General features: G+C 48.4%; 1 protein-coding gene across 2 annotated transcripts in view; it reads right to left on the reverse strand.

Annotated features, from left to right (window-relative positions):
* The window catches only part of LOC140725199 (metastasis-associated protein MTA1-like), a 161178-nt gene that overhangs the window by 26518 nt on the left and 108903 nt on the right, over positions 1-25757 (reverse strand). The window contains exons 13-18 of one of the 2 annotated variants that reach the window (XM_073040336.1): positions 24705-24856; positions 16412-16595; positions 13248-13337; positions 7024-7170; positions 4303-4338; positions 2800-2831 (exon numbers count right to left, since the gene is read on the reverse strand). In XM_073040336.1, the coding sequence (XP_072896437.1) occupies positions 2800-2831; positions 4303-4338; positions 7024-7170; positions 13248-13337; positions 16412-16595; positions 24705-24856 (641 nt within the window). Of the gene's footprint in view, positions 1-2799; positions 2832-4302; positions 4339-7023; positions 7171-13247; positions 13338-16411; positions 16596-24704; positions 24857-25757 lie in introns of those variants that run through there. The other variant, XM_073040337.1, reaches the window with a different exon arrangement.

Genomic DNA, 25757 nt, shown 5'->3' on the forward strand with positions numbered 1-25757 from the left:
AAACCAACTGAATAAAAATCATAAGATGCAGCAAGAGGCAGACAAAATCTCAAGCTGGGGCTGAGAATGGGACGTGACATGTCAAGTGCGAGGCAGTGATCACGTCCAGCAGGGAAAATCTAACCATCTCCCACTGGCATTCTATAGGGCTGCCGCCATCATCAAATTTCTTCATTGGAGAGGGGAAGGCCACCATTAATCAGATATTTAACAGGATCAGCCTCATGGTCTTTAGTACGGATCATTGTCTTAGGTAATCTACATTGAAAGACTCATCTTCCGATTTCCCAAAGCCATCCCATCACCTGCAAGTCAGTTAAACAGATAAAGCACGTGGACAGCACCACTGGCATAGGACAATCGCGAGTACCACCAGGCAGCAAACAAGCTGGTGTCCTCGTGCAATCACAACAACTTGGAGCTGAATTCCCTCAAAACTCTGGAGATGCATATCGGCTTCAGGAGAAATGCGTCTCTTCTCCACCCACTCATCAGTAGACACTGTTTCAACATTCAGATTCATGCATATCACTATTTCACAAGATAACTACATCACCATCATTAACAAAAAAACTTGGCAGAGGCTCTACTTCTTGCAACAGTTGGCTAAATTCCATCTTCCCCAGAACAAAGGTGCGAGATTTAAAAAGATACTGGGGCAGCACAGTAGCATAGTGGTTAGCACAACGTTCCAGATGCTGGGAGAGTCCACTACCAAAGGGCATGGTTTGAGAATAAGGGGTAGGTCATTTAGGACAGAGTTAAGGAAAAACTTCTTCTCCCAGAGAGTTGTGGGGGTCTGGAATGCACTGCCTCGGAAGGTAGTGGAGGCCAATTCTCTGGATGCTTTCAAGAAGGAGCTAGATAGATATCTTATGGATAGGGGAATCTAGAGATATGGGGACAAGGCAGGAACCGGGTATTGATAGTAGATGATCAGCCATGATCTCAAAATGGCGGTGCAGGTTTGAAGGGCCAAATGGTCTACTTCTGCACCTATTGTCTATTGTTTACAGTACAGGCGACCAGGGTTCAGTTCCAAAGATGCACCAGTTAATAGGTTAATTGGCCATTGTAAATTGTCCTTTGGGCTCGAAGAGCCAAAAGGGCCTGTTCTGCACAGTATCTAGATAAATAAATTGTGTGTGTGTGTGTGTGTGTGTGTGTGTGCGTGCGTGCGTGCGTGCGTGTGTGTGCGCGTGTGCGCAATTCTACACTGCCATGAGAGAGAGCATCCTCACATCAGCCATTTCTGCCTGGTTTGGTACAACGTGTTGTCGGAGCAGCAGAAAACTTTACTGGCTGCAGTTGACCATCACTGCAGGCCAAGCGGGGCTGTATGTGTCTGGGACAAGCAAGTGGGCAGAAAATCACTGCAGACACTACCCATTCAGCAAATTGCCTTTTCCAAAAGCTCCCCCTCTGGAAAGCACGATTGGGCTTTTAAAATAAAACCTTCAGGCCATCTTAAAAGTTCCTTCCCCCAGCAGTTAATCTGATCAACCATTCTTAAGACTCCCCCACCTCTCTCTGTTACCCCCATCACTGCATCGTAAACACTTTAAACCACTTTTTAAAATGCTGTTTACATTGTCAATACATGCAGATATTTACTTATGCACATTTTATTCAATATCCATACTTCTAACGTTAAATACATGAACGTTTAGATGGCAAATAACATTGGTCATTGAAGTCATGACTGGGACAGGATATTCTCCATAGGTGAGAATGTGTTCCTAAAAACACTGGATGAGCTTGAAAGCATTCGGGGCGAAGTGAATCACCAACCAGCACCTCATCAATGCACAGAGCGTCTGTGGAATGCACCTGTACAATTTGCCAAGGCTTCAGCAACACCACCAGCTACATCTGCAGCCCTAACAAATTGTGAGGAAGTATGCAGGGAGACATCGCTGCATACAAATCACCTCCTGAGATGCACAGTGAACCACATAGTATTGGAAACATCACCGTTTCGTTGCCATCACTAAGTCAAAACACTGAACCTAGCAGTTCAGTGGGCACCCCTTAACCACACAAAAAAAGTCAACTCATCATCACTACTATAGGAACAAGAAACAAAGGTTCGTGTTCTCGCAAGGCTCACGTGCCGGGAATGAGTTAAGAAATTGTTATTTGTGGGTATTCCAAGAACAGGACATGGTCAGCAGAGTTACCTCCTCTCCCCTGCAGCACCAGGGGGCCTGAAGCCCAACCTAACATTGTGTCGGAGGTCCACGCCAAGCCCCACCCCCGCAATGAATGAGCACAGCTCCAATCCAATGCACGGGTTCCTCTTCCAGTATACTACATTATGTCAGAGTCATTGCGCCTTACACCGCATAAGCAGCCCATGTTAGCCACCACGCACCCCGTCACACTCACCCTATGCACCAGCACATGGTTGGTGGCTTTTGCCATTTCCAGTGCTCATCTGGACAGTTCATAAACGCACCAGGATTAGCCCTGCTCACCAGGTGCTCGGGCAGTGCTTTCTAGATTTCAGCTACCTCTCGCGTGACTAAAGTTCCTCTGAATGTCTGCCCCCTCATCTTAACCCTATGCCTTTTGGTTATAGACAGCTCTGCAATAGAGAGAAGTCTCCTCACTGTCCATTCCTTACTCCACATCTTTGTATTCTTCAATCAGGATGTGGCCCACCCCAGTTGGGAGGACCACTTACGCAAGGCCTGGTATGACTTCACTATTAGTGTGAAGCTTTCTCATTTAAACAGGCAGCAAATTAGAGGGAAAGGCAACCCACCACATTTAACAGCTTTAATTAAAGTCCCTTACCATCTGTCTCCCTTGTGTGTGGTTCATCATACCTGCAAAAAACAGAAACTATTAACATGAGACTGACGGTTATCTCCTCTACAGCACCAATAGAATATTCCCTTCATGTGAATCAAAACCTGTTGAAAGGATGCATTAAACCATACTACATCCACTCCAGCTAACAATGAAGGTACAACTACTGGTCCTTAAAGGGAATGCTAGGCCATTGAATAGTTTGACAACCTTTTGAGTGTGAAATTCCAGCATTAAGGATCCCTAGATTAGCACTGCTACATGCCATGTCATATTCTCTCTGTACTGTTTCAATTACCTGTTGATAGATTGGAGTAGGTCATTCAATCCCTCAATTAGATTATGGCTGATCTACACCAATGTTCCCATAATTCAGCTGACAGTGCCACTTACACCGCGGACATTGACCACAACAGTTCTGGTCTTTCAGGGCAGAATTCCAGGTTTCCATCACTCACATGAGGTAAACTTTCTTCCAAGTTTCATCAGGATAGAACTAATCTACTAAACTCATAAAATCGCTAACAAGTTCAAGTTCATATTAGCAGTCCCAGTAAACTTAACGCTATCATCTCTTACTAATGCTGAGATTAATCTGTAGCTACACATAAAACACTGGAAGTAAACTCACGAGGGGAATAAATGTCAGTAATTGGACAGACCTTTCACAGCCACAGTTCAGCTAAATACATCAGAGGCAAGTCTATCACGCAGAGTGGTGCGTGTGTGGAATACACTGCCAGTGGTGGTGGTGGAAGTGATACAACAGGGTCTTTCAAGAGACTCTTAGATAGGTACATGGAGCTTAGAAAAATAGAGGGCTACGTGGTAGGAAAATTCTAGGCAGTTTCTAGAGTAGGCTACATGGTCGGCACAACATTGTGGGCTGAAGGGCCTGTAATGTGCTGTAGATTCCTATCTTCTATTTACTCTGCATCACAATTTTTTGGGTACTGATTTATGAATTCTGTTAGGGTGAATTTCTATTACACAGGGAGGCATCTGCAGGTGGGAGCTGTGCTGTGGGAAGTGGTGCGTGGGTCTCTGTGTGACTTGCAGTGTGTTGGTTCACTTGCAGAAACCTGTATCCAGCAAGTCAAACAGTTACATAGTGGGGGTATGTGAAGCGGTACCCAGACACAAAGGGCAAGACAGATTACCTACTGCAGAAAGGTGAAAGGAAAGTAGATCCAGAGCAGATGTTTCCAACTTTTTTTAATCCCATGGACCAATGTCATTAAGCAAGGGGTCCATGGACCCCACATTGGGAACCCTGATCTAGATAAATGGACGGGTTAGGAGATGCACAAGCACAAGGCACATTTATGCAAGGTATAGTCAGATGAATAGATATGAAGAAGAAAATGAGAAAGGGTAATAAATATAGTTATAGGGAATGAAAATGACAGAAACACACACAGAAGCATAATAAAGATCTAAAAAATAACAGCAAGTTGACATTGTTTTATTGCAGTTTAAACTTCTTACCCTTATAAGGCATCAGGAAGCGTTTCTTCATATTCCCTGGGAAAAGACAGATGAGAAACGATCAATGACTCAAATCATTAACAGAATGTTACCTACAAATTTAGGAGCCTGGATCTTGCAATAGTTAACCTTAGTGTCGCAGACTTTAGAAACAGGTTCATAACATTGCCAAGGGCAGCTTGTGGTAATGTTAGACGCAAAAGTCTCACGAAAACACACACATACCATTAATAATGTAGCACAGGCTGGTGTCAAGTGTGGTACAGTGGCAAAATGTGAAGCTTATCACAGTGAAAGTTAATTTCCTTGTTTGCATAGTTTCCGTACTACCAAATATCACTGATAGCCAAATGCAAGGATCAGGCCTGGTGAAGCAACTCAGGTTTCCTTGCTGCTCTTCTCCAGTTACACCTACCCTATCTCTCGTCTTTTTCCCAGCCTTTCACACTCCGGCCCCTAGCATGCCTCTGATTGGCAGCTGCAGCTTCAACAATCTGGACCCCAAGTTCGGCACTTGCCTCCACTGATCCTCTGGGCAAGAGGGTGGATCCTCCTATACAGATTTACAAGTAGTCTCCACCTGCCTTATGTACTGTGCATCCCCTACACATGAGCGACTGTGGGAGACGGCAGGGGACAGATTTGCCAGCTGCTGCGGGGCTGCAGGCTCTTTCTGCCAGGCCCCACACTCCAACTTGCAAACAGTTCCAGTTAATGAACAGCTTGAAGCCTGGGGAATACAACTGTAGACCATGATACATTGTTAAGGTAGGATAATTGGTGCTTTGCAAGAGAAACCTGCGAAAGGTGGCATTTCCATCCATCTACAAGGATATCTGCAGATGCTGGAAATTCAAGCAACACACACAAAATGCTGGTGGAACGCAGCAGGCCAGGCAGCATCTATAGGGAGAAGCAATGTCAACGTTTCGGGCCAAGACCCTTCATCAGGACTAACTGAAAGGAATGATAGTAAGAGATTTGAAAGGAGAGGGAGGGGAAAATGCAAAATGATAGGAGAAGACCGGAGGGGGTGGGGTGAAGCTGAGAGCTAGAAAGGTGATTGGTGAAAGTGATACAGAGCTGGAGAAGGGAAAGGATCATGGGACGGGAGGCCTAGGGAGAAAGAAAGGGGGAGGGGAGCACCAGAGGGAGATGGAGAACAGGCAGAGTGCTGGACAGAGAGAGGGAAAAAAAGGGGGGGAGGAAAAAAACTAAATAAATCAGGGATGGGGTAAGAAGGGGAGGAGGGGCATTAACAAAAGTTAGAGAAGTCAATGTTCATGCCATCAGGTTGGAGGCCACCCAGACAGAATATAAGGTGTTGTTCCTCCAACCTGAGTGTGGCTTCATCTTGACAGTAGAGGAGGCCATGGATAGACATATCAGAATGGGAATGGGACGTGGAATTAAAATGTGTGGCCACTGGGAGATCCTGCTTTCTCTGGTGGACCGAGCGTAGGTGTTCAGCGAAACAGTCACCCAGTCTGCGTTGGGTCTCACCAATATATAGAAAGCCGCACCGGGAGCACCAGACGCAATATACCACACCAGCCGACTCCACCAGCTGCGTTCCACCAGCATTTTGTGTGTATTTCTATTTATCTATTAGCTTTGTCCTTCTAGATGGTTTGTTAAGTATATTTGAGAGTCTCAACAAGGAAATGCAGTGCATTTTCCAGATGGTGATTGACACTGTCATGGCACCCCCGTTTAGTGGGGAGAATTGATGTCTTGAGTAGAGGCTGAGGTTCCAGTCAGACAGATTGGGTTGCTTTGTCTTGGATGAAGCTGAACCATTTGAATGCAGCTGAAAATGCACTCATCCTGCCAGGCGGGCGCGTTGCTAATTATTACAAAGGCAGAAGAAGCCCTTTTGGGCCACTGGATCTATGCCAGCTCCCAGCAGAGTAATCCCATTTCCACTCTATTTCCCTGCTGTTCTCTACCTTATTCTCTCTCATACACAACCACCAACTCAAACAGACATTTCAGAACAAAAAGACTCATTGTAAATGGATTTTAAAAGGCATCACACAGAGATCTATTGCAGTGAAGTGCAATTCAGTGTAATATTGGATGGAGCTTCTTGATTGGTTGCTGGAAATTTACATTCACACGCAATTCTAACATGAGAATAACATGAAAAACACAACAGAGTCCGAGAGAGGAAGCAAGTCCTTCAGCCCATTGGGTCTGTGCTGACCATCCACTCATCCTTCATTCTCCCCACACATCCATCACCCCCTCCCTCCCTCTGTCACTCACCTACACACGAGGGGCAGATTACAGTGGCCAGTTAGTCCACACAGCTTTGGGTTGTGGGAAAAAACCACTAGGCAGATGTCACAGGGAGGACATGCAAACTCCACACAGACAGCACCAGGGGTGAGGAGTGAATCTGGTTCACTGGAGTTGTAAGTAAGTTGCTCTGCTGACAATGCCACCATTTACAGACATTGGCAACTCCACACCCTGAATCTCCCAGGCCCATAGTTCCAGTTTATCCAGTGGGTCCAGTGAGGCCTTGTTCTGCACTGTTTTCACAAGTGCAGGTCTCATTTGACAATGTGGAAACTCTATCCTGCAGGGGTCTGCAGCTTGAGAGGAGTGGGGAAACGTATCCAACTCTACGAGTAGCCCTGACCGAACTTAACAAATACGTAGACACGCGTTTTCCAGAGTGACCAGAAACCAGACTGCCAGCTCTGAAACACTGACCATTGGTGTCGTTGTGCTGCTCGTAGCTTCGCTTGCCCAGGATAGTGGGAGAGCTGTGATTTAAGATGGGCATCATTTTGGCAGGCGTCACGTTGCTGATGTGCAGACTAGCCTGAGCACGCTCCTGTTTCGGGCATGGATGAGCTTCTGTGAACGAAGAAGGAGATTAATGTCAGGATATGAAGAACAAAACTCAATTCCTCCCCTTTGGAGCATTTGATATACCAATAACCCTATCAATTGTTTGGGCTACTTGTCCTCAATTTCAAAAGAAATTTCTGATTTCCGGAATAGTGCGCAACTCTCTGCATATTGACATATTCCTATGCCAACATTTTGTCCAGCCTTTTCGATTCACAAAATGTTTACCCACGAACACATCTTTTTATATCCTCTGCAATAGCTGTACATGACATGCATCATAACCTAAGGTTAATTAAAAGTGCTTCAGAACCAACAAAACTCCAAGAGGACCACAACCTCGTCATGGTGTGGCAGTTTGCGTGCCTTAACGACCCGGAGAACTATGCTGGCTGGAGTCAGGCTCTTGGCAGGGTCACTCATGTCAGAGGTCAAAGGGTAAAGGCCAGACTAAGAGTGGTCCACCAGTCTTCCAGGTTTGGGGGTTCAGCTCAGGCTTAACAACACTGACACGTAAAACATAATTGTTACAGAAACAGCAATGAAGAATCCTTCTACATCTGAGTGCGACGGTATTCCTGAGTCTCCACCCGGGATCTGCATGACTGATGGTTGTGAAAACTGAGGGGAAGCCACTGACATGATGAAGGAAGCCCTGAACACCACCGGAGATGGAGGACCGTCATTGCTGCCAGCAGCGTACTGGGTAGTAAGTACAACCGACGGAGTATTTGGGAAGTATCATCATTGTTGAAAGGCCACAGAGTTTATAGAGATCTGGTGCAAATCTGGCACCGTTTCCCAAAGCTCATTTTAATACAGTGCACCATAACTAAAGTTCATTCAGCCAGAGACTCATTCTACCGAGATGTAACACTGAGCATCATAGGAAGTCATTCCTGCCTGTGGCCATCAAACTTTACAACTCCTCCCTCAAAGTGTAAGACACCCTGAGTCAATAGGCTGGTCCTGGACTTATTTCCACTTGGCATAATTTACTTATTATTATTTAATTATTTATGGTTTTATATTGCTATATTTCTACACTATTCTTGGTTGGTGCGACTGTAACGAAACCCAATTTCCCTCAGGATCAATAAAGTATGTCTGTCTGTCTGTAAAGGCATTGTTCATAGGTGAACAAAACTGTGTCTGTCTGTCTGTTTCTGTGTCTGTCTGTCTGTGTCTCTGTGTGTGTGTGTGTGTGTCTGTGTGCACCTGTATATGTGTGTGTGTCTGTGTGTGTGTGAGCGTGCGTGCGTGCGTGCATGCATGTGGGCTCCAACATATTGAAGTAACAGCCAAGTCTGAACTACCACCCACAAACCCACAATCCCCAAACACATGCATCTTCCGAATGGAATCAACAGATGATGTTCTGGAATAGGAACCTCAGCCGATAAGGCAGTGGATTTCTAATGTTCCCAACAGATCCTAGCCATAGAGAGCAGCAACCTCAGCATTTTTAATGTTTGCTCTATTGCGTTTTGTTGCTTGCAGTAGCCTCTGTATATAACCAACCAGGTAACTTTTATTCCAGAATCATAATCAGGTTTATTATCACTGGCATATCTCCTGAAATTTGTTGTTATGTGACATATATTAAATGATAAATTAAATAAATAGTGCAAAAAAAGTACAGAGGCCGTGGTCATGGGTTCATTGTCCATTCAGAAATCTGATGGTGGAGGAGAAGCTGTTCCTGAATCGCTGAGTGTGTGCTTTCAGGCTTCTGACCTCCTTCCTGACAGTAACAACGAGAAGAGGGCATGTCCTGAGGGTTGGGAGTCCTTACGATGGGCGCCACCTTTTCCAGGCACCCCTCCTTAAAGATGTCCTGGATGCTGGGGAGGCTAGTGCCCCTGAGGGAGCTGACGGAGTTCATAACTCTCTGCAGCTTAATTCAATCCTGTGCAGTCCCCCCTCACCACCCCTATACTAGACGGTGATGAGGTCAATTAGAATGCTACACATGGTACCCCTGTAGAAATTTGCAAGTGTCTTTAGTGATACATCGATTCTCCTCAAACTCCTATTGAAATATAGCCACAATTATGCCTTTCCAACCACTTTGACATGTTGGGCCCAGGATAGATCCTCAGAGATGTGGATACCCGGGAACTTGAAACTGCTCACCCTTTCCACTTCTGATCCCTCGATGAGGACTCGTCTTACTCTCACTGAAGTCTTTAATTTAATTTTTAAACTTTTAAATGCATATTTATAGAGTCAGGGTTATACAACATGGAAGCAGGCTCTTCTGCCCATTGAGTTCATGCTGCCCATCAATCACCCACAATCCAATTCCATTTTCATCTCCTCATGTTGTCATTAATGCTAACCAGGATCAGGAACATCTACTGCCATCAGGTTCTTGAACCAACTTGCACAACCCTAATCCTACTTCAGCAGCATAACACTACCGATCACCTCTTGCTCTACGATGGACCCGTCGGTCTTTTCTTTTTATTTTACTGGTCTATAATTATTTATGTTCTGTCTGCCCACGATGCTGATGCAAGCACGTTTTTCCATTGTACCTGTACCTCAGTGTACTTGTGCACATCACTGTAAACTTGACTCAAGATGCTACAACTGTTTTGCCTGTTAGGGGCAATTTACAGTGGGAAATTACCCGGCCAGCCCATATGTCTTTGGGTAGTAGGAGGTAACCGAACTGAGGAAGGCCGCAGGAAGAACATGCCATGTGCAAACAGCACCAGGGATTGGGACTGACTTGCACGTGGGTGACAGGAGTTGTGAGGAAGTAACAGCGCAGTATACAGGAGTCAGAATTATCCCAAAAAAAACCACACAGACTTGGAAATGTGTGAACGTCATGAACTGTGAGGTGGTCCTGAGTGAACACAGCTCCCAGAAATAGATGTCTACACCTCAACACGCTCAGATGCAGAGGGAGGGAGGGGAAAGGCTATCAGAACATCTTGGTCTTGATCACCGCTGGCCAGCACAGGACTGAAAGCGCAGAGAGTAATGGGAATGCAAGTGTGGTGCATCCACGTGGGAAGATCAAAAACCTGTTGAAGAACAGCCAGAAGAGTGTCAGTGTCAGGCTGCCCAAAAGGGGAAAGGGAATGCCTCATTTAGAGGCGTTAGAATGATTCAGCACAGAAACAAACCATTCAGCCCACTACTTCCATGCTGATTCATTTATAACAATTTTTCACTAATCCCATTTTAGTCTGCACTTCCAGGCTCTAGTGCTCGTCTAAACCCTAGGGACAATTTACAACGGCCAATAACTCTGCCACCCCACTGGGAAGGCAGAGGCTGATATCTGCGAGTCCAGGGGAGGTTGGAAGCCTGACCTGTCCTGGTGTTGGAGGACTGTCTCTATGTGTGAGTGGGTGGGTGGGTGGGTGAGTGAGTGGCTGGCAGGGGGCAGGTGGGTGGGTGGCTGGGTGGCTGGCAGGGGGCGGGTGGGTGGGTGGGTGAGTGGGTGGCTGGCAGGGGGCGGGGGAAAGGGCTTGTTTTGTCACTTTGGTGCTGTTGCTCTGTTGAACAGTGTGGATTGGCACCAGAATGTGTGGTGACATGTGCCAAGCCCTGCAGTGCCAACAACCAGCACAGCCTCAGCTTCTGCGAGCTGTTGGCACAAATGACACACTTCACTCTATGTTTCAATGTACATATGATAAACAAATGAATCTGAATCTGCTGCAAACAGAACAAGAAGTGTAATGTGAAGGCTGCCTACTTGGTGCCAGTGAGGGGCTTCCCACACTCGCTCAAAAGGAGGCACTAAGTGAGCTCAGTGGGACAGGCAGCGTCCGTGGAGGGAAATGGGCAGCTAACGCTTCGGTCTGACATCTCAAATCTCTCCACCTCTGGCTTCAAAGGATAATGGGGAGGGAGGAAACGTGGAGACCAACAGTCCAGGAAAGAATAGAGGGGGGATTATTTTTAGAAAGCAAATTGGAAAAATTTATTTATTAAGATACAGCATGGAGTAGGCCCTTCTGCCCTTCAAGGGCCAGCGATCCCCCAATTTAACCCTTGTCTAATTTACAGTGACCAATCAGCCTACCAGCCAGAACACCTTTGGACTGTGGGAGGAAACCAGAGCACCCAGGGGAAACCCACATGATCATGGGGAGAACATACAAACTCCTCACAGGAATCGAACCCGGGTCGCCGGCACCGTAAAGCATTGTGCTAACCACTATGTTACCGTGCCACCCCTGGTAAAGAGGACTTCAGTGTTATAATCTCAGCATTATTATCCGAGTCACATACATATTGGCAGAGTGGGAACAACTGCTGCGGCGACAGGGCTGGTGAGTGGTGCTCCTTTCTCCAGGAGACTTGCACCAGCACCAGGAATGCTGGAACCCACACCACCCGGAGAGGGATAAGGTCAGGAATCTCAGGGAAAGGACAACACAAGGACTTGAAACCAGCCAACAGGGACGCTAGAAAGGCCTGGGCAGACACTACTTTGGTAGGTTTTCATAAGGCACTTTATAAAGACTCCCAGGAAGGGGAGGGAGGAGGCATTTGCTAGATATGGCGCTGTAAGCAAATTATTGATCAACTGAGTAGATAGGATCAGAAAGACTGGCCTCAAATCAACGTATGTCGACTAGTAGGGTTGCTCAGGGATTGAGCTGGGGTCTCGTCTATTCACTGTATTTATCAATAACTTATGATAGGATAGACAGTCATGTTTACAAATTTGTGGATGATATACAGGATTATAAGCAGTGTGCAGAGGGACACCAAGTTACAGAAAGTATTAATAGATTATGCAAAAGGATAAATCTGTCAGTGGATTTAACATTGGGAAATCAGGTTATCTACTCTGAACACAAGAAAATAGGAGCAGGAGTAGGAGTAGGCCATTCAGCCCCTCAAACCTGACCACCCATTCAATATGATCATGGCACATACCCATAAGTCACTCTAACTGTCAAATATTTATCTACAGTAGTACAGTACTGTGTTCGTCAATGTGGAGTGGAGAGCACGTTTGTCAATCTGGTGGGAGCAAAGGATGTTGGGATTGGTGAGGGTGGGGCACCGTGGGAGGTGTGGGACAGGTGACAGAGAAAGAGTGCCAGGGGTAGGGGGTGGCATGGCAGCAGATACACCCAACCCTGAGACACCAGGCAAGGGCATTTGATTCCAAACAATTGATTTATTGATCATTACACAGTTTCCCCAGTGCTTCCCGATCCCACCCCTCTCCCTTCCCCTTTTCCCAACCACGATTCCCCTCTCCCTGCTCCCTTCCCACTCTCAGTCCACAATAGAGACCCCGATCAGGATCAGGAATATCATCACTCGCATGTCATGAATTTGGGGGGGGGGGGGGTTGTGGCTTTGTAGCAGCAATACAGTGCTGTACAAAAGTCTGGAATTTGTTACCACAGGCAGCTGTGGAGGCCAGGTTGTTGGGTGTATTTAAGGCAGAGCTTGATGGGTTCTTGATTGGAAACAGCATCAAAGGTTACAGGGAGAAGGCCGGGGAGTGGGGCTGAGGAGGGGGAAAATACGATCAGCCATGATTGAAGGCGGAGCAACTGATGGGCCAAACGGCCTATTTTCCTCCTATGTCTTATGGTCCTATGATAAAAAGAATAGAGATAAAATCAAACAAGATCTGTTGGATGAAAGGTTTGAAAGGCTAACAGACTCTGCTCTGTTATTACTTTTCCCGAGATGTCCCTCTCGTCATCCGTCACCTGACAACCATGTTCCCATCTGACAGTAAATGGGTCAACAGTCCTTTGGGATGAATCTTCTAGACTGAATGAGTGTGTGCAGTGTTGCTATCCAATCACACACAATGATGGTCATTCATCACCATGCCAACAGTGTACATAAAAGCACACATCTCACAAATGGAAGACACTTGGTGGACAAAGCAGAAGGCTTGCATTTTGCTAAATATTTTTGAAATGTATTTACTGCTGTAACCGTGGAAATCAGACCCACAGGCAGCAATGTGGTAACGATCACATAATCAGGCTTTAAGATGTCGATGGAACACAGTACAGGGCGGTTGCACTTACCAAAACTGTATCATGATTTTCTGTAACACACATTGGGCTGACACTTACCTAAGTATTGCACAATTGTTTCCAAGGGTTTTCTAACAGCACGCTTCAGCCCCATGGCTCGATTTTCAGCTTCTGGTAATCGCAATGTACCTGGTGCATGAAAATTAACAGGTTATTTTTGGAAACTTAAGTCCTCTAGCATAATCTGTAATTGTCTCCTTCCTATTTCTGAAGAGCAGGGAGAAATTAGATGCTGTCCAGAGATGAAATTTGGGCCAGGTCAATGGAATGGAAGTCTCCTCCTCTCGCTGGTTGTAAGTCCTTTACAAATTCAAATAGACTCCAGAGCTCCTATTATGGGGGGCAAGCTAATGCAATAACTCTCATCTCTTTCTTATGGAAAGCCAAAACTGTAAAGCTCAACTTTCACAGACTGCACAACACATGCAGGCACAATTCTGATATTTTAAATTTATTCTTAGTTCATTGTTTTAACTTATTTTTACAAACAAAATTAAATATTTAAAAGAATTCTTTACAGTCATCTTTATAGATTTTACTATCCAAAAGTGGTGGTGGTGGCATCCGTCAGTCTCGAGAGACCATGGATCTGCGCCTGGAGTTTCCAGGGCGCAGGCCTGGGCAGGGTTGTATGGGAGACCGGCAGTTGCCCAAGCTGCAGGCCTTCCCCTCTCCACGCCACCGATGTTGTCCAAGGGAAGGGCACTAGGACCCATGCAGCTTGGTACCGGTGACGTCGCAGAGCAGTGTGTTGTTAAGTGCCTTGCTCAAGGACACAAACACGCTGCCTCAGCTGAGGCTCGAACCAGTGACCTTCAGGTTACTAGTCTGATGCCTTGCCCACTAGGCCACGCGCCAACACTTGCATAGGTACGTGGATAGGAAAGGTTTGAAGAGATATGGGACAAACCCAGGCAAACGATCACAGCCTCGACCACGTCCTCTGGAAGCTCACTCTGTGTACGGTCTACCCTCTGGGTGAAAAAAGGTTCTCACTCAGGTGCCTATTTAAATCTCTCCCTTCTCACCTTAAGCCAGTGTCCTCTAGTTCTTGCTTCCACAACCCTACTCTTTGTAAGTAAACATTTGACTGAACATATCAACAACATTAACACTACTACTCATTGGCATCCTGTTGCCAAACTTTCTTTTGGCATACAAAGTGGCCATTCTTCCTGTTGAGAAATTGCTGCCTCTCAGAATGATTTCATTCTGCTGCTACCTACCCTCTCAAATGCCCATCAGCTCCTACTTGATTCTCCAATCAACTACTGTAACTGCATTAGGATGGATTTACAGTGGGCCTGGCCATTTAAAAAAAAATTCGAGATGTAGCACAGTAGCAGGGCTTTCCTGCCCAATGACCCCACGGTGTCCGTGTGACCAATTAACCTACTAACCAGTATATCTTTGCAATGTGGGAGGGAGCCAGAGCACCCAGAGGAAGCCCCACACGATCATGGGGAGAATATACAAACTCCTTACAGACACCGGCGGGAATTGAACCGGGGGTCACCGGCACTGTAAAGATTTACACTAACTGCTACACTACCGTGTCACTTCACTGACCAGCATGCCTTCAGGATGAGGGGAGAAACTCCAAACCAACAGCACCAGAGGTCAGAATCAAAGCCAGGTGAGGCAGCAATGCTACGCTGCCTTCCTAACTTCCGTATCTCTTCAGTTTCCGTGGTGCTGGGACTCAGGTGTGGTGCTTGGCAGAAGACTCAAAACCGAGACAGTCGTCTTCAGTTGGTCAGAGATGAGAGTGTTTTGAAAGTAGACTGGAGCTGGTGTGAGGGGGTGTTCAACAAGAGAGTTAGATATGATTTGGTTTTTCCTCCACATCCCTGGGAAGCCAGTCTCACAGAAATCCGCCAGTCACCAGCCTAAACTCTGGGACCTATTTTTAAAAACAGCCTACAAAATCTTGTTACTGCAAGATGAATGTCCAAGCACAGCGGACATGGAGAACAGGGACCCAACGCCTAGAGCGTATGCAAATTAGCTGGTAAAAGTGGAGAGAGATTAGAGGGCTGATCCAGGGACCATAAAGGCACTTCCAAGTGAGGAACTTGACATGCAGCTCGGCCAAACTTGCCTGTTGCGGTCTGTGCTCTCAAAGTGGCCTCCTCTACATTGGTGAGATCAAAGGTAGACTAGGGAACTGCTTTACCAAGCACCTGTACACTGTAAACATGGCCTTCCGGTGGTCAGCTACTTTCATTACCCTCTCCATTGCCATAGTGACCTGCCTGCCCAAGGACTCCTTCACTGCCAGATACAAACTAGAGAAACAGCACCTCATATTCCGCCTGGGTAGCCTGCAACCTAACAGCACGAACATTAATTTCAAGCAATTTGCTCCCCCTCTACTCCTTTTCTCTCTCCTCCCGGTCCACCCAGTTCATCCTCCATATACACAGACAACGCGCGCTCCCCCCCCCCCCCCCCACCAATCCCTTGCTCCGCCTTCACTTGCCTATCACCCACACCGGGGTCCCCTCCTCCAAGTGCTCACCCCACCTCCCTCATTTGATTCCATGTTCTGCCTCAAATCTTCTATCATAGTCAATGCTCTGCATTCTTTTGTCAATACTCAGCCTCTGCTGCTATTTCCACTCTTCCGTCCTCCATCTGCTGGTCACCTCCTCACCTGGGACCACCAAACTGCTCGTCGGCATTTTCCCCTCCCCTTGCTGCCACTTTTTCATTCTGGCCATCTCCCACCTACTCGCTCATCGGCCGTCCATTTCTCTCTACACATGCTGCCTGAACCACTTGACTTCCTCCAGTAGCTTGGTTTTTGTGTCAGAAAGTAGAGCAAATGACCAGCATCATTCAAAGAAGGAACGCGTCGAGATTTACAACAAAATCACTGCCTTCACAGGGCGAACACAGTCATTGATAAGTGGAGAGCGAGGATGCAAAAAATGAAGTGAACTTAGCTCATTTCTGCTGTGGTATTGCCCAAGGACTGAACGTTTGCCAGGGCACCGGGAGAATAAAGGGCAGATCAGCTCTGGAGAGTGACCCAGTGTGTGTACGCGTGTGAGACTAAGGCCAAGAACAAGTGGGTCAAAGGGTTGGAGAACCAGCTCATGTGGAAGTCAGGCATGTCGTCCTCATCAGTGAAACAAGGTCATGCCTGGAGAACTTCCTCACAAGGCTTAAAGCTGTCCACGTGTCACTGGGGTACTCACACTCTGCCTTGATGGCGGCACTGTTAATCGGCACGTACGGATGTCTGGCTGCCTGCTGCAGAATGTCCTGACACAAGCGCCGGGCTATTCTTGTCAGCTTGGTCGTACACAGGTAAAAAGCCTGTCGTGTCTTCACGGCAAACTTGGGCCTGGTGCTATTCCTCATCGGCGTGCCGTGGGCACTCTGGAGAGACAACACATCACAGTGACTGTCAAAATTCAGCCCAAAAAAAAATACAAACCTGGGGGCTGAAACAGGCAACCTAGCAGCAGAGGCGTGCCCAGGAAAGGCCTGTGCTGCAGACTGACACATCTCCTGCTGGCTGCTCCTTCTCAGAAGGAGGTGGAGAATACAGGAGAAAAACCATCGTCAGTGCTTTGCAGACGACTACCAATCCATAGCAAAGGATGATGAATGCCTCTATTTGCTTGGTACATCTCTTTAGTCACACAGGCCAACGGGCAGACATTTTGTCTATGGCCAGACCACAAACATATCTGAGGTGGACCATAGTTTCATTGTTTGGCTTAATATTTGGTCACAATGCTGAGAAACCTATTTTTACTAGGTGACATTGAAGGGATAAAACCGAAACTTAAATTGAACAAATATCAGAAAGAATTTATAAAAATTGCATTGGCAGTAGCCAAAAAGGCTATCACAGTTACTTAGAAATCGGATTCATACTTAAGTATGGATCGTTGGAATAATGAAATTTTTAGCTGTATTCCACTTGAAAAAATTACTTATAATTTAAGGAATAAATATGACACATTTCTGAGTATTTGGCGTCCTTATTTACAAAAGATAGGATTGTATATATAGGTGCTCTGATGATAAAGTTATTGGTCCTCTGGGGAAAGAAACAAACACATATATTAAAGTTATTTTGAATTCCATGGAGCATCTGGGGATCTTCCCATATCCAGGCAGTTTTTCTTTCTTTTTTCTTTTTTTTCCTCTGTTTTTTTACAGGTAGGGATACGTTATGGGGGAAGAGGTTAAGGGGAGGGGGGGGGGAGGGCTGATACTATTCTATCCTATTCTATGTAACCAATTGGAAAATTCAATAAAAAAAAATTTTAAATTTAAAAACCAATGCTGAGAACCCCCCCCAATTTTCTTTCATTATTGTTATGGACCTTCCAACATCCACCCTGGAAGGGGGGAAAGCACGGCAGGCAACTCATGCACGATGCGATCACACAACCGCCTTGGAGTGGACCGTGGCAACAGAATGCTGTCAGAATGTAGGTGTTGTCTAGGACTACCCTGCTCCTCATTACAATGGTTCCCTGGGATCTCCGATGCCCAGCTGGCAGCAGGTGGGGCCTCAGTTTAAAGCTGGCATCTTTGCCACAGCTTACACCGGAGCACCAGCTCCTGCTTTGTTCTCAACCTTCTGGAGTGAGGAGTCAGGGTGTAGAGCCCGGCAAACTAAGCCAGAGCTCTTACTGTCAACGTAACAGCAGCAAAATGCACGTTCTGGGAACTGGGAGGAATGGATATTGCTTTGTGATGCGGATGGGTGTGCATGTGTCCTGCATAGCCTGGGACTATAAAGAGAGGCTTAACCGTGAGGAAATTTGACTACGATTGTTCGCACTATGTGCACGATAAATGGTGGATCACTTTCTACTTTCAAACTGCAGTTTCACTGACTTCACTGTGGGTGTATCTAGGCCTCAGGGACTGCAGTTTCACTGACTTCAATGCGGGTGTACCTAGGCCTCAGGGACTGCAGTTTCACTGACTTCAATGCGGGTGTATCTAGGCCTCAGGGACTGCAGTTTCACTGACTTCAATGCGGGTGTACCTAGGCCTCAGGGACTGCAGTTTCACTGACTTCAATGCGGGTGAACCTAGGCCTCAGGGACTGCAGTTTCACTGACTTCAATGCGGGTGTACCTAGGCCTCAGGGACTGCAGTTTCACTGACTTCAATGCGGGTGTACCTAGGCCTCAGGGACTGCAGTTTCACTGACTTCACTGTGGGTGTACCTAGGCCTCAGGGACTGCAGTTTCACTGACTTCACTGTGGGTGTATCTAGGCCTCAGGGACTGCAGTTTCACTGACTTCAATGCGGGTGTACCTAGGCCTCAGGGACTGCAGTTTCACTGACTTCAATGCAGGCGTACCTAGGCCTCAGGGACTGCAGTTTCACTGACTTCACTGTGGGTGTACCTAGGCCTCAGGGACTGCAGTTTCACTGACTTCAATGCAGGCGTACCTAGGCCTCAGGGACTGCAGTTTCACTGACTTCACTGTGGGTGTACCTAGGCCTCAGGGACTGCAGTTTCACTGACTTCACTGTGGGCATACCTAGGCCTCAGGGACTGCAGTTTCACTGACTTCAATGCGGGTGTACCTAGGCCTCAGGGACTGCAGTTTCACTGACTTCAATGCGGGTGTACCTAGGCCTCAGGGACTGCAGTTTCACTGACTTCACTGTGGGTGTACCTAGGCCTCAGGGACTGCAGTTTCACTGACTTCACTGTGGGCGTACCTAGGCCTCAGGGACTGCAGTTTCACTGACTTCAATGCGGGTGTATCTAGGCCTCAGGGACTGCAGTTTCACTGACTTCAATGCGGGTGTATCTAGGCCTCAGGGACTGCAGTTTCACTGACTTCACTGTGGGCGTACCTAGGCCTCAGGGACTGCAGTTTCACTGACTTCACTGTGGGCGTACCTAGGCCTCAGGGACTGCAGTTTCACTGACTTCACTGTGGGCGTACCTAGGCCTCAGGGACTGCAGTTTCACTGACTTCAATGCGGGTGTACCTAGGCCTCAGGGACTGCAGTTTCACTGACTTCAATGCGGGTGTACCTAGGCCTCAGGGACTGCAGTTTCACTGACTTCAATGCGGGTGTATCTAGGCCTCAGGGAATGCAGTTTCACTGACTTCACTGTGGGCGTACCTAGGCCTCAGGGACTACAGTTTCACTGACTTCAACGCGGGTGTACCTAGGCCTCAGGGACTGCAGTTTCACTGACTTCAATGCGGGTGTACCTAGGCCTCAGGGACTGCAGTTTCACTGACTTCAACGCGGGTGTACCTAGGCCTCAGGGACTGCAGTTTCACTGACTTCACTGTGGGTGTACCTAGGCCTCAGGGACTGCAGTTTCACTGACTTCACTGTGGGTGTACCTAGGCCTCAGGGAATGCAGTTTCACTGACTTCACTGTGGGCATACACCTAGGCCTCAGGGAATGCAGTTTCACTGACTTCAATGTGGGTGTACCTAGGCCTCAGGGACTACAGTTTCACTGACTTCACTGTGGGTGTACCTTGGCCTCAGGGACTGCAGTTTCACTGACTTCAACGCGGGTGTACCTAGGCCTCAGGGAATGCAGTTTCACTGACTTCACTGTGGGCGTACCTAGGCCTCAGGGACTACAGTTTCACTGACTTCAACGCGGGTGTACCTAGGCCTCAGGGAATGCAGTTTCACTGACTTCACTGTGGGCGTACCTAGGCCTCAGGGACTACAGTTTCACTGACTTCACTGTGGGTGTACCTAGGCCTCAGGGACTGCAGTTTCACTGACTTCAATGCGGGTGTACCTAGGCCTCAGGGACTGCAGTTTCACTGACTTCACTGTGGGTGTACCTAGGCCTCAGGGACTGCAGTTTCACTGACTTCAACGCGGGTGTACCTAGGCCTCAGGGACTGCAATTTCACTGACTTCACTGTGGGTGTACCTAGGCCTCAGGGACTGCAGTTTCACTGACTTCAATGCGGGTGTACCTAGGCCTCAGGGACTGCAGTTTCACTGACTTCACTGTGGGTGTACCTAGGCCTCAGGGACTGCAGTTTCACTGACTTCAATGTGGGTGTACCTAGGCCTCAGGGACTGCAGTTTCACTGACTTCACTGTGGGCGTACCTAGGCTTCAGGGACTGCAGTTTCACTGACTTCAATGTGGGTGTACCTAGGCCTCAGGGACTGCAGTTTCACTGACTTCAATGTGGGTGTACCTAGGCCTCAGGGACTGCAGTTTCACTGACTTCAATGTGGGTGTACCTAGGCCTCAGGGACTGCAGTTTCACTGACTTCAATGCGGGTGTATCTAGGCCTCAGGGACTGCAGTTTCACTGACTTCAATGCGGGTGTACCTAGGCCTCAGGGACTGCAGTTTCACTGACTTCAATGCGGGTGTATCTAGGCCTCAGGGACTGCAGTTTCACTGACTTCAATGCGGGTGTATCTAGGCCTCAGGGACTGCAGTTTCACTGACTTCAATGCGGGTGTACCTAGGCCTCAGGGACTGCAGTTTCACTGACTTCAATGCGGGTGTATCTAGGCCTCAGGGACTGCAGTTTCACTGACTTCAATGCGGGTGTACCTAGGCCTCAGGGACTGCAGTTTCACTGACTTCAATGCGGGTGTACCTAGGCCTCAGGGACTGCAGTTTCACTGACTTCACTGTGGGTGTACCTAGGCCTCAGGGACTGCAGTTTCACTGACTTCACTGTGGGCGTACCTAGGCCTCAGGGACTACAGTTTCACTGACTTCAATGCGGGTGTATCTAGGCCTCAGGGACTGCAGTTTCACTGACTTCAATGCGGGTGTATCTAGGCCTCAGGGACTGCAGTTTCACTGACTTCAATGCGGGTGTACCTAGGCCTCAGGGACTGCAGTTTCACTGACTTCACTGTGGGTGTACCTAGGCCTCAGGGACTGCAGTTTCACTGACTTCACTGTGGGTGTACCTAGGCCTCAGGGACTGCAGTTTCACTGACTTCAATGCGGGTGTACCTAGGCCTCAGGGACTGCAGTTTCACTGACTTCAATGCGGGTGTACCTAGGCCTCAGGGACTGCAGTTTCACTGACTTCATTGTGGGTGTACCCAGGCCTCAGGGACTGCAGTTTCACTGACTTCACTGTGGGTGTACCTAGGCCTCAGGGACTGCAGTTTCACTGACTTCAATGTGGGTGTACCTAGGCCTCAGGGACTGCAGTTTCACTGACTTCACTGTGGGTGTACCTAGGCCTCAGGGACTGCAGTTTCACTGACTTCAATGCGGGTGTAGCTAGGCCTCAGAGACTGCAGTTTAACTGACTTCAATGCAGGCGTACCTAGGCCTCAGGGACTGCAGTTTCACTGACTTCATTGCGGGTGTATCTAGGCCTCAGGGACTGCAGTTTCACTGACTTCACTGTGGGCGTACCTAGGCCTCAGGGACTGCAGTTTCACTGACTTCAATGCGGGCGTATCTAGGCCTCAGGGACTGCAGTTTCACTGACTTCACTGTGGGCGTACCTAGGCCTCAGGGACTGCAGTTTCACTGACTTCAATGCGGGCGTACCTAGGCCTCAGGGACTACAGTTTCACTGACTTCAATGCGGGTGTACCTAGGCCTCAGGGACTGCAGTTTCACTGACTTCACTGTGGGTGTACCTAGGCCTCAGGGACTGCAGTTTCACTGACTTCAATGCGGGTGTACCTAGGCCTCAGGGACTGCAGTTTCACTGACTTCACTGTGGGTGTACCTAGGCCTCAGGGACTGCAGTTTCACTGACTTCAATGCGGGTGTACCTAGGCCTCAGGGACTGCAGTTTCACTGACTTCACTGTGGGTGTACCTAGGCCTCAGGGACTGCAGTTTCACTGACTTCAATGCGGGTGTACCTAGGCCTCAGGGACTGCAGTTTCACTGACTTCAATGCGGGTGTACCTAGGCCTCAGGGACTGCAGTTTCACTGACTTCAATGCGGGTGTACCTTGGCCTCAGGGACTGCAGTTTCACTGACTTCAATGCGGGTGTACCTAGGCCTCAGGGACTGCAGTTTCACTGACTTCAATGTGGGTGTACCTAGGCCTCAGGGACTGCAGTTTCACTGACTTCAATGCGGGTGTATCTAGGCCTCAGGGACTGCAGTTTCACTGACTTCAATGTGGGTGTACCTAGGCCTCTGGGAATGCAGTTTCACTGACTTCACTGTGGGCGTACCTAGGCCTCAGGGACTGCAGTTTCACTGACTTCAATGCGGGTGTATCTAGGCCTCAGGGACTGCAGTTTCACTGACTTCACTGTGGGTGTACCTAGGCCTCAGGGACTGCAGTTTCACTGACTTCACTGTGGGTGTACCTAGGCCTCAGGGACTGCAGTTTCACTGACTTCACTGTGGGCGTACCTAGGCCTCAGGGACTGCAGTTTCACTGACTTCAATGTGGGTGTACCTAGGCCTCAGGGAATGCAGTTTCACTGAATTCACTGTGGGCGTACCTAGGCCTCAGGGACTACAGTTTCACTGACTTCACTGTAGGTGTACCTAGGCCTCAGGGACTGCAGTTTCACTGACTTCAATGTGGGTGTACCTAGGCCTCAGGGAATGCAGTTTCACTGACTTCACTGTGGGCGTACCTAGGCCTCAGGGACTGCAGTTTCACTGACTTCAATGCGGGTGTATCTAGGCCTCAGGGACTGCAGTTTCACTGACTTCACTGTGGGTGTACCTAGGCCTCAGGGACTGCAGTTTCACTGACTTCACTGTGGGTGTACCTAGGCCTCAGGGACTGCAGTTTCACTGACTTCACTGTGGGCGTACCTAGGCCTCAGGGACTGCAGTTTCACTGACTTCAATGTGGGTGTACCTAGGCCTCAGGGAATGCAGTTTCACTGAATTCACTGTGGGCGTACCTAGGCCTCAGGGACTACAGTTTCACTGACTTCAACGCGGGTGTACCTAGGCCTCAGGGACTGCAGTTTCACTGACTTCAATGCGGGTGTACCTAGGCCTCAGGGACTGCAGTTTCACTGACTTCAATGCGGGTGTACCTAGGCCTCAGGGACTGCAGTTTCACTGACTTCAATGCGGGTGTACCTAGGCCTCAGGGACTGCAGTTTCATTGACTTCAATGCGGGTGTATCTAGGCCTCCGGGACTGCAGTTTCACTGACTTCACTGTGGGTGTACCTAGGCCTCAGGGACTGCAGTTTCACTGACTTCAATGCGGGTGTACCTAGGCCTCAGGGACTGCAGTTTCACTGACTTCACTGTGGGTGTACCTAGGCCTCAGGGACTGCAGTTTCACTGACTTCAATGCGGGTGTACCTAGGCCTCAGGGACTGCAGTTTCACTGACTTCAATGCGGGTGTACCTAGGCCTCAGGGACTGCAGTTTCACTGACTTCAATGCGGGTGTACCTAGGCCTCAGGGACTGCAGTTTCACTGACTTCACTGTGGGTGTACCTAGGCCTCAGGGACTGCAGTTTCACTGACTTCAATGCGGGTGTACCTAGGCCTCAGGGACTGCAGTTTCACTGACTTCAATGTGGGTGTACCTAGGCCTCAGGGACTGCAGTTTCACTGACTTCACTGTGGGTGTACCTAGGCCTCAGGGACTGCAGTTTCACTGACTTCAATGCGGGTGTATCTAGGCCTCCGGGACTGCAGCGGTTCAAGAAGGCAGCCCATCACCACCTTCTCAAGGGCAACTAGGGATGGGCAATAAATGCCGGTTTAGCTGGCGACGCCCACATCCCGCAAATGAATACATCTTTTAAAAAAGCAACCTAATTCTGGAAGAGGCGACACAATCTTTTCCCCAGGGTAGAGGGCAAGATTGAAAAGGAACCCGAGGGACAAGGTTTTCTCACAGAGAGTGGTGGGTAATATGGAAGGAGCTGTCTGTTGGAGGAGGTGAGTACAATTACAATGTTTAAGAGATATTCAGTGTATGTACATCTATAGGAAAGATTCTGTGGGACATGGGCCAAATGCAGTCAAATGGAACAAGCTAAGGAATCCACCTGGATCAGCATCAACTAACTGGGCCAAAGGGCCTGTCTTCATGGTGTAATACTCTACGACTCTAATACTGACCATTTAGTATAGGGGACTAGCAGGAACCACCACGTTACTACACAATGTCTGATTCTCTGGAACTTAGCAGTGCACCAGGTACCACAGTGGTGCTCTCCACAAGTGGGCTCTCAGCTCACCAGCTTCACAGAGCTGCTCTTCAGTGCGGCAAACCAAAATCATGAGCTGTGTTTATTACAGACTTGCTTGAAGTCAAAGTGGCTGAGGAAGCACCGTGTAAAGGGCCGGTTTCTGATGCTGGCAAGGTGTCAGCAGGAGCTGCTGGGCGAGCTCTGGATTCCGTGTGCCTGTGGCCATCATCTGGGTTCAGGTGCCAGTACACCTAGTTCGAGGAACCAGAGCCCGCCCGTGGCTCTGGGGAGTCAGCCTCCTTGGGGGAATGAGTGGGAGAGCAGGCAAGGGAAGCAAAGGGGGCAAATTGGTCCAGTGTCCCCATCCCCCACCCCATCTGGCAGTTACCAGATTATTCCGGTGAGGTCCCGGCCTCTCTCCGTCCAGTCGGGTGGGCGTTTTCAGTCCACCGTACTTCTTCCAATAGGTCCAGCAGGCTACGCAGAGACGGCACTGCATGTTGGGGGGTCCCCAGGAATACCACTGGTATGACTGTGTGGCTGGGGAAACAATAACAAAAAGATTTGAGTTAATTCCAGTTTCCCACCTCCTCCCCTCTCCCTCCCAGGCTCACATCGCCTCAACAGTGGCTGATCGAGCGACAGGGCCTTGCCACATTCAGGAGCGATCTCTTCTGCTGCTCTCTCCAGATGCTTCCTTTCCTGCTGAATACCGGCAGCATTTTCCATTTCTATGACCAAAATGGGCACTTTCTGGTGGTTTCCACGCACCGCGAGGTTTGCTGTACTAAAGGAGACAGTGAGGTATCACGCCACTTATCAGCATGGTTTACTCTGATTGTAACCAGCCAGCTGGTTTGAGCAATCATTGTAATGCAACTCCCTTGTGGAGCTGTGTTGTTAACTGAAGGGTGAGGACATCATCTTGGTACAATGACCATCTTCAAAGAAAATGCCCTCAACACACAGGAGCAAGTGTCTTTTAACACCACTACGTGGCTGAGGAGCTGGTGCAGGGGGAAGGATTTCATGCTCTTGGATTATTGGGACCTCACACAAAATGCTGGAGGAACTCAGCAGGCCAGGCAGCATCGATGGAAAAGAGTAGACAGTTGACGTTTCGGGCCGAGACCCTTCACCAGGATGTAAATGGAAGGGGGAAGCTGCCAGAGTGAAAAATGGGGGGAGGAGAAAGAGGCCATCCGGAAGATGATGGGTGGAAAAGGTCAAAGGCAGGAGAAAGAATCTGATAGGACAGGAGAGCGGACAATAGGAGAAAGGGAAGGAGGAGGGGGGCCAGGGAGAAGTAATAGACAGGTGAGAATAAGTAAAAGGTTAGAGTGGGCATTACAGTGGGGGGGGGGGGTTAATTTTGTTCACTGAAAGTAGAAATGGATATTCATACCATCAGGGTACACAGAAGAAGCTCATTGCTCCATCG

This window comes from Hemitrygon akajei, chromosome 3 (assembly GCF_048418815.1).
Source record: "Hemitrygon akajei chromosome 3, sHemAka1.3, whole genome shotgun sequence".
NCBI classification, from domain to species: Eukaryota; Metazoa; Chordata; class Chondrichthyes; order Myliobatiformes; family Dasyatidae; genus Hemitrygon; species Hemitrygon akajei.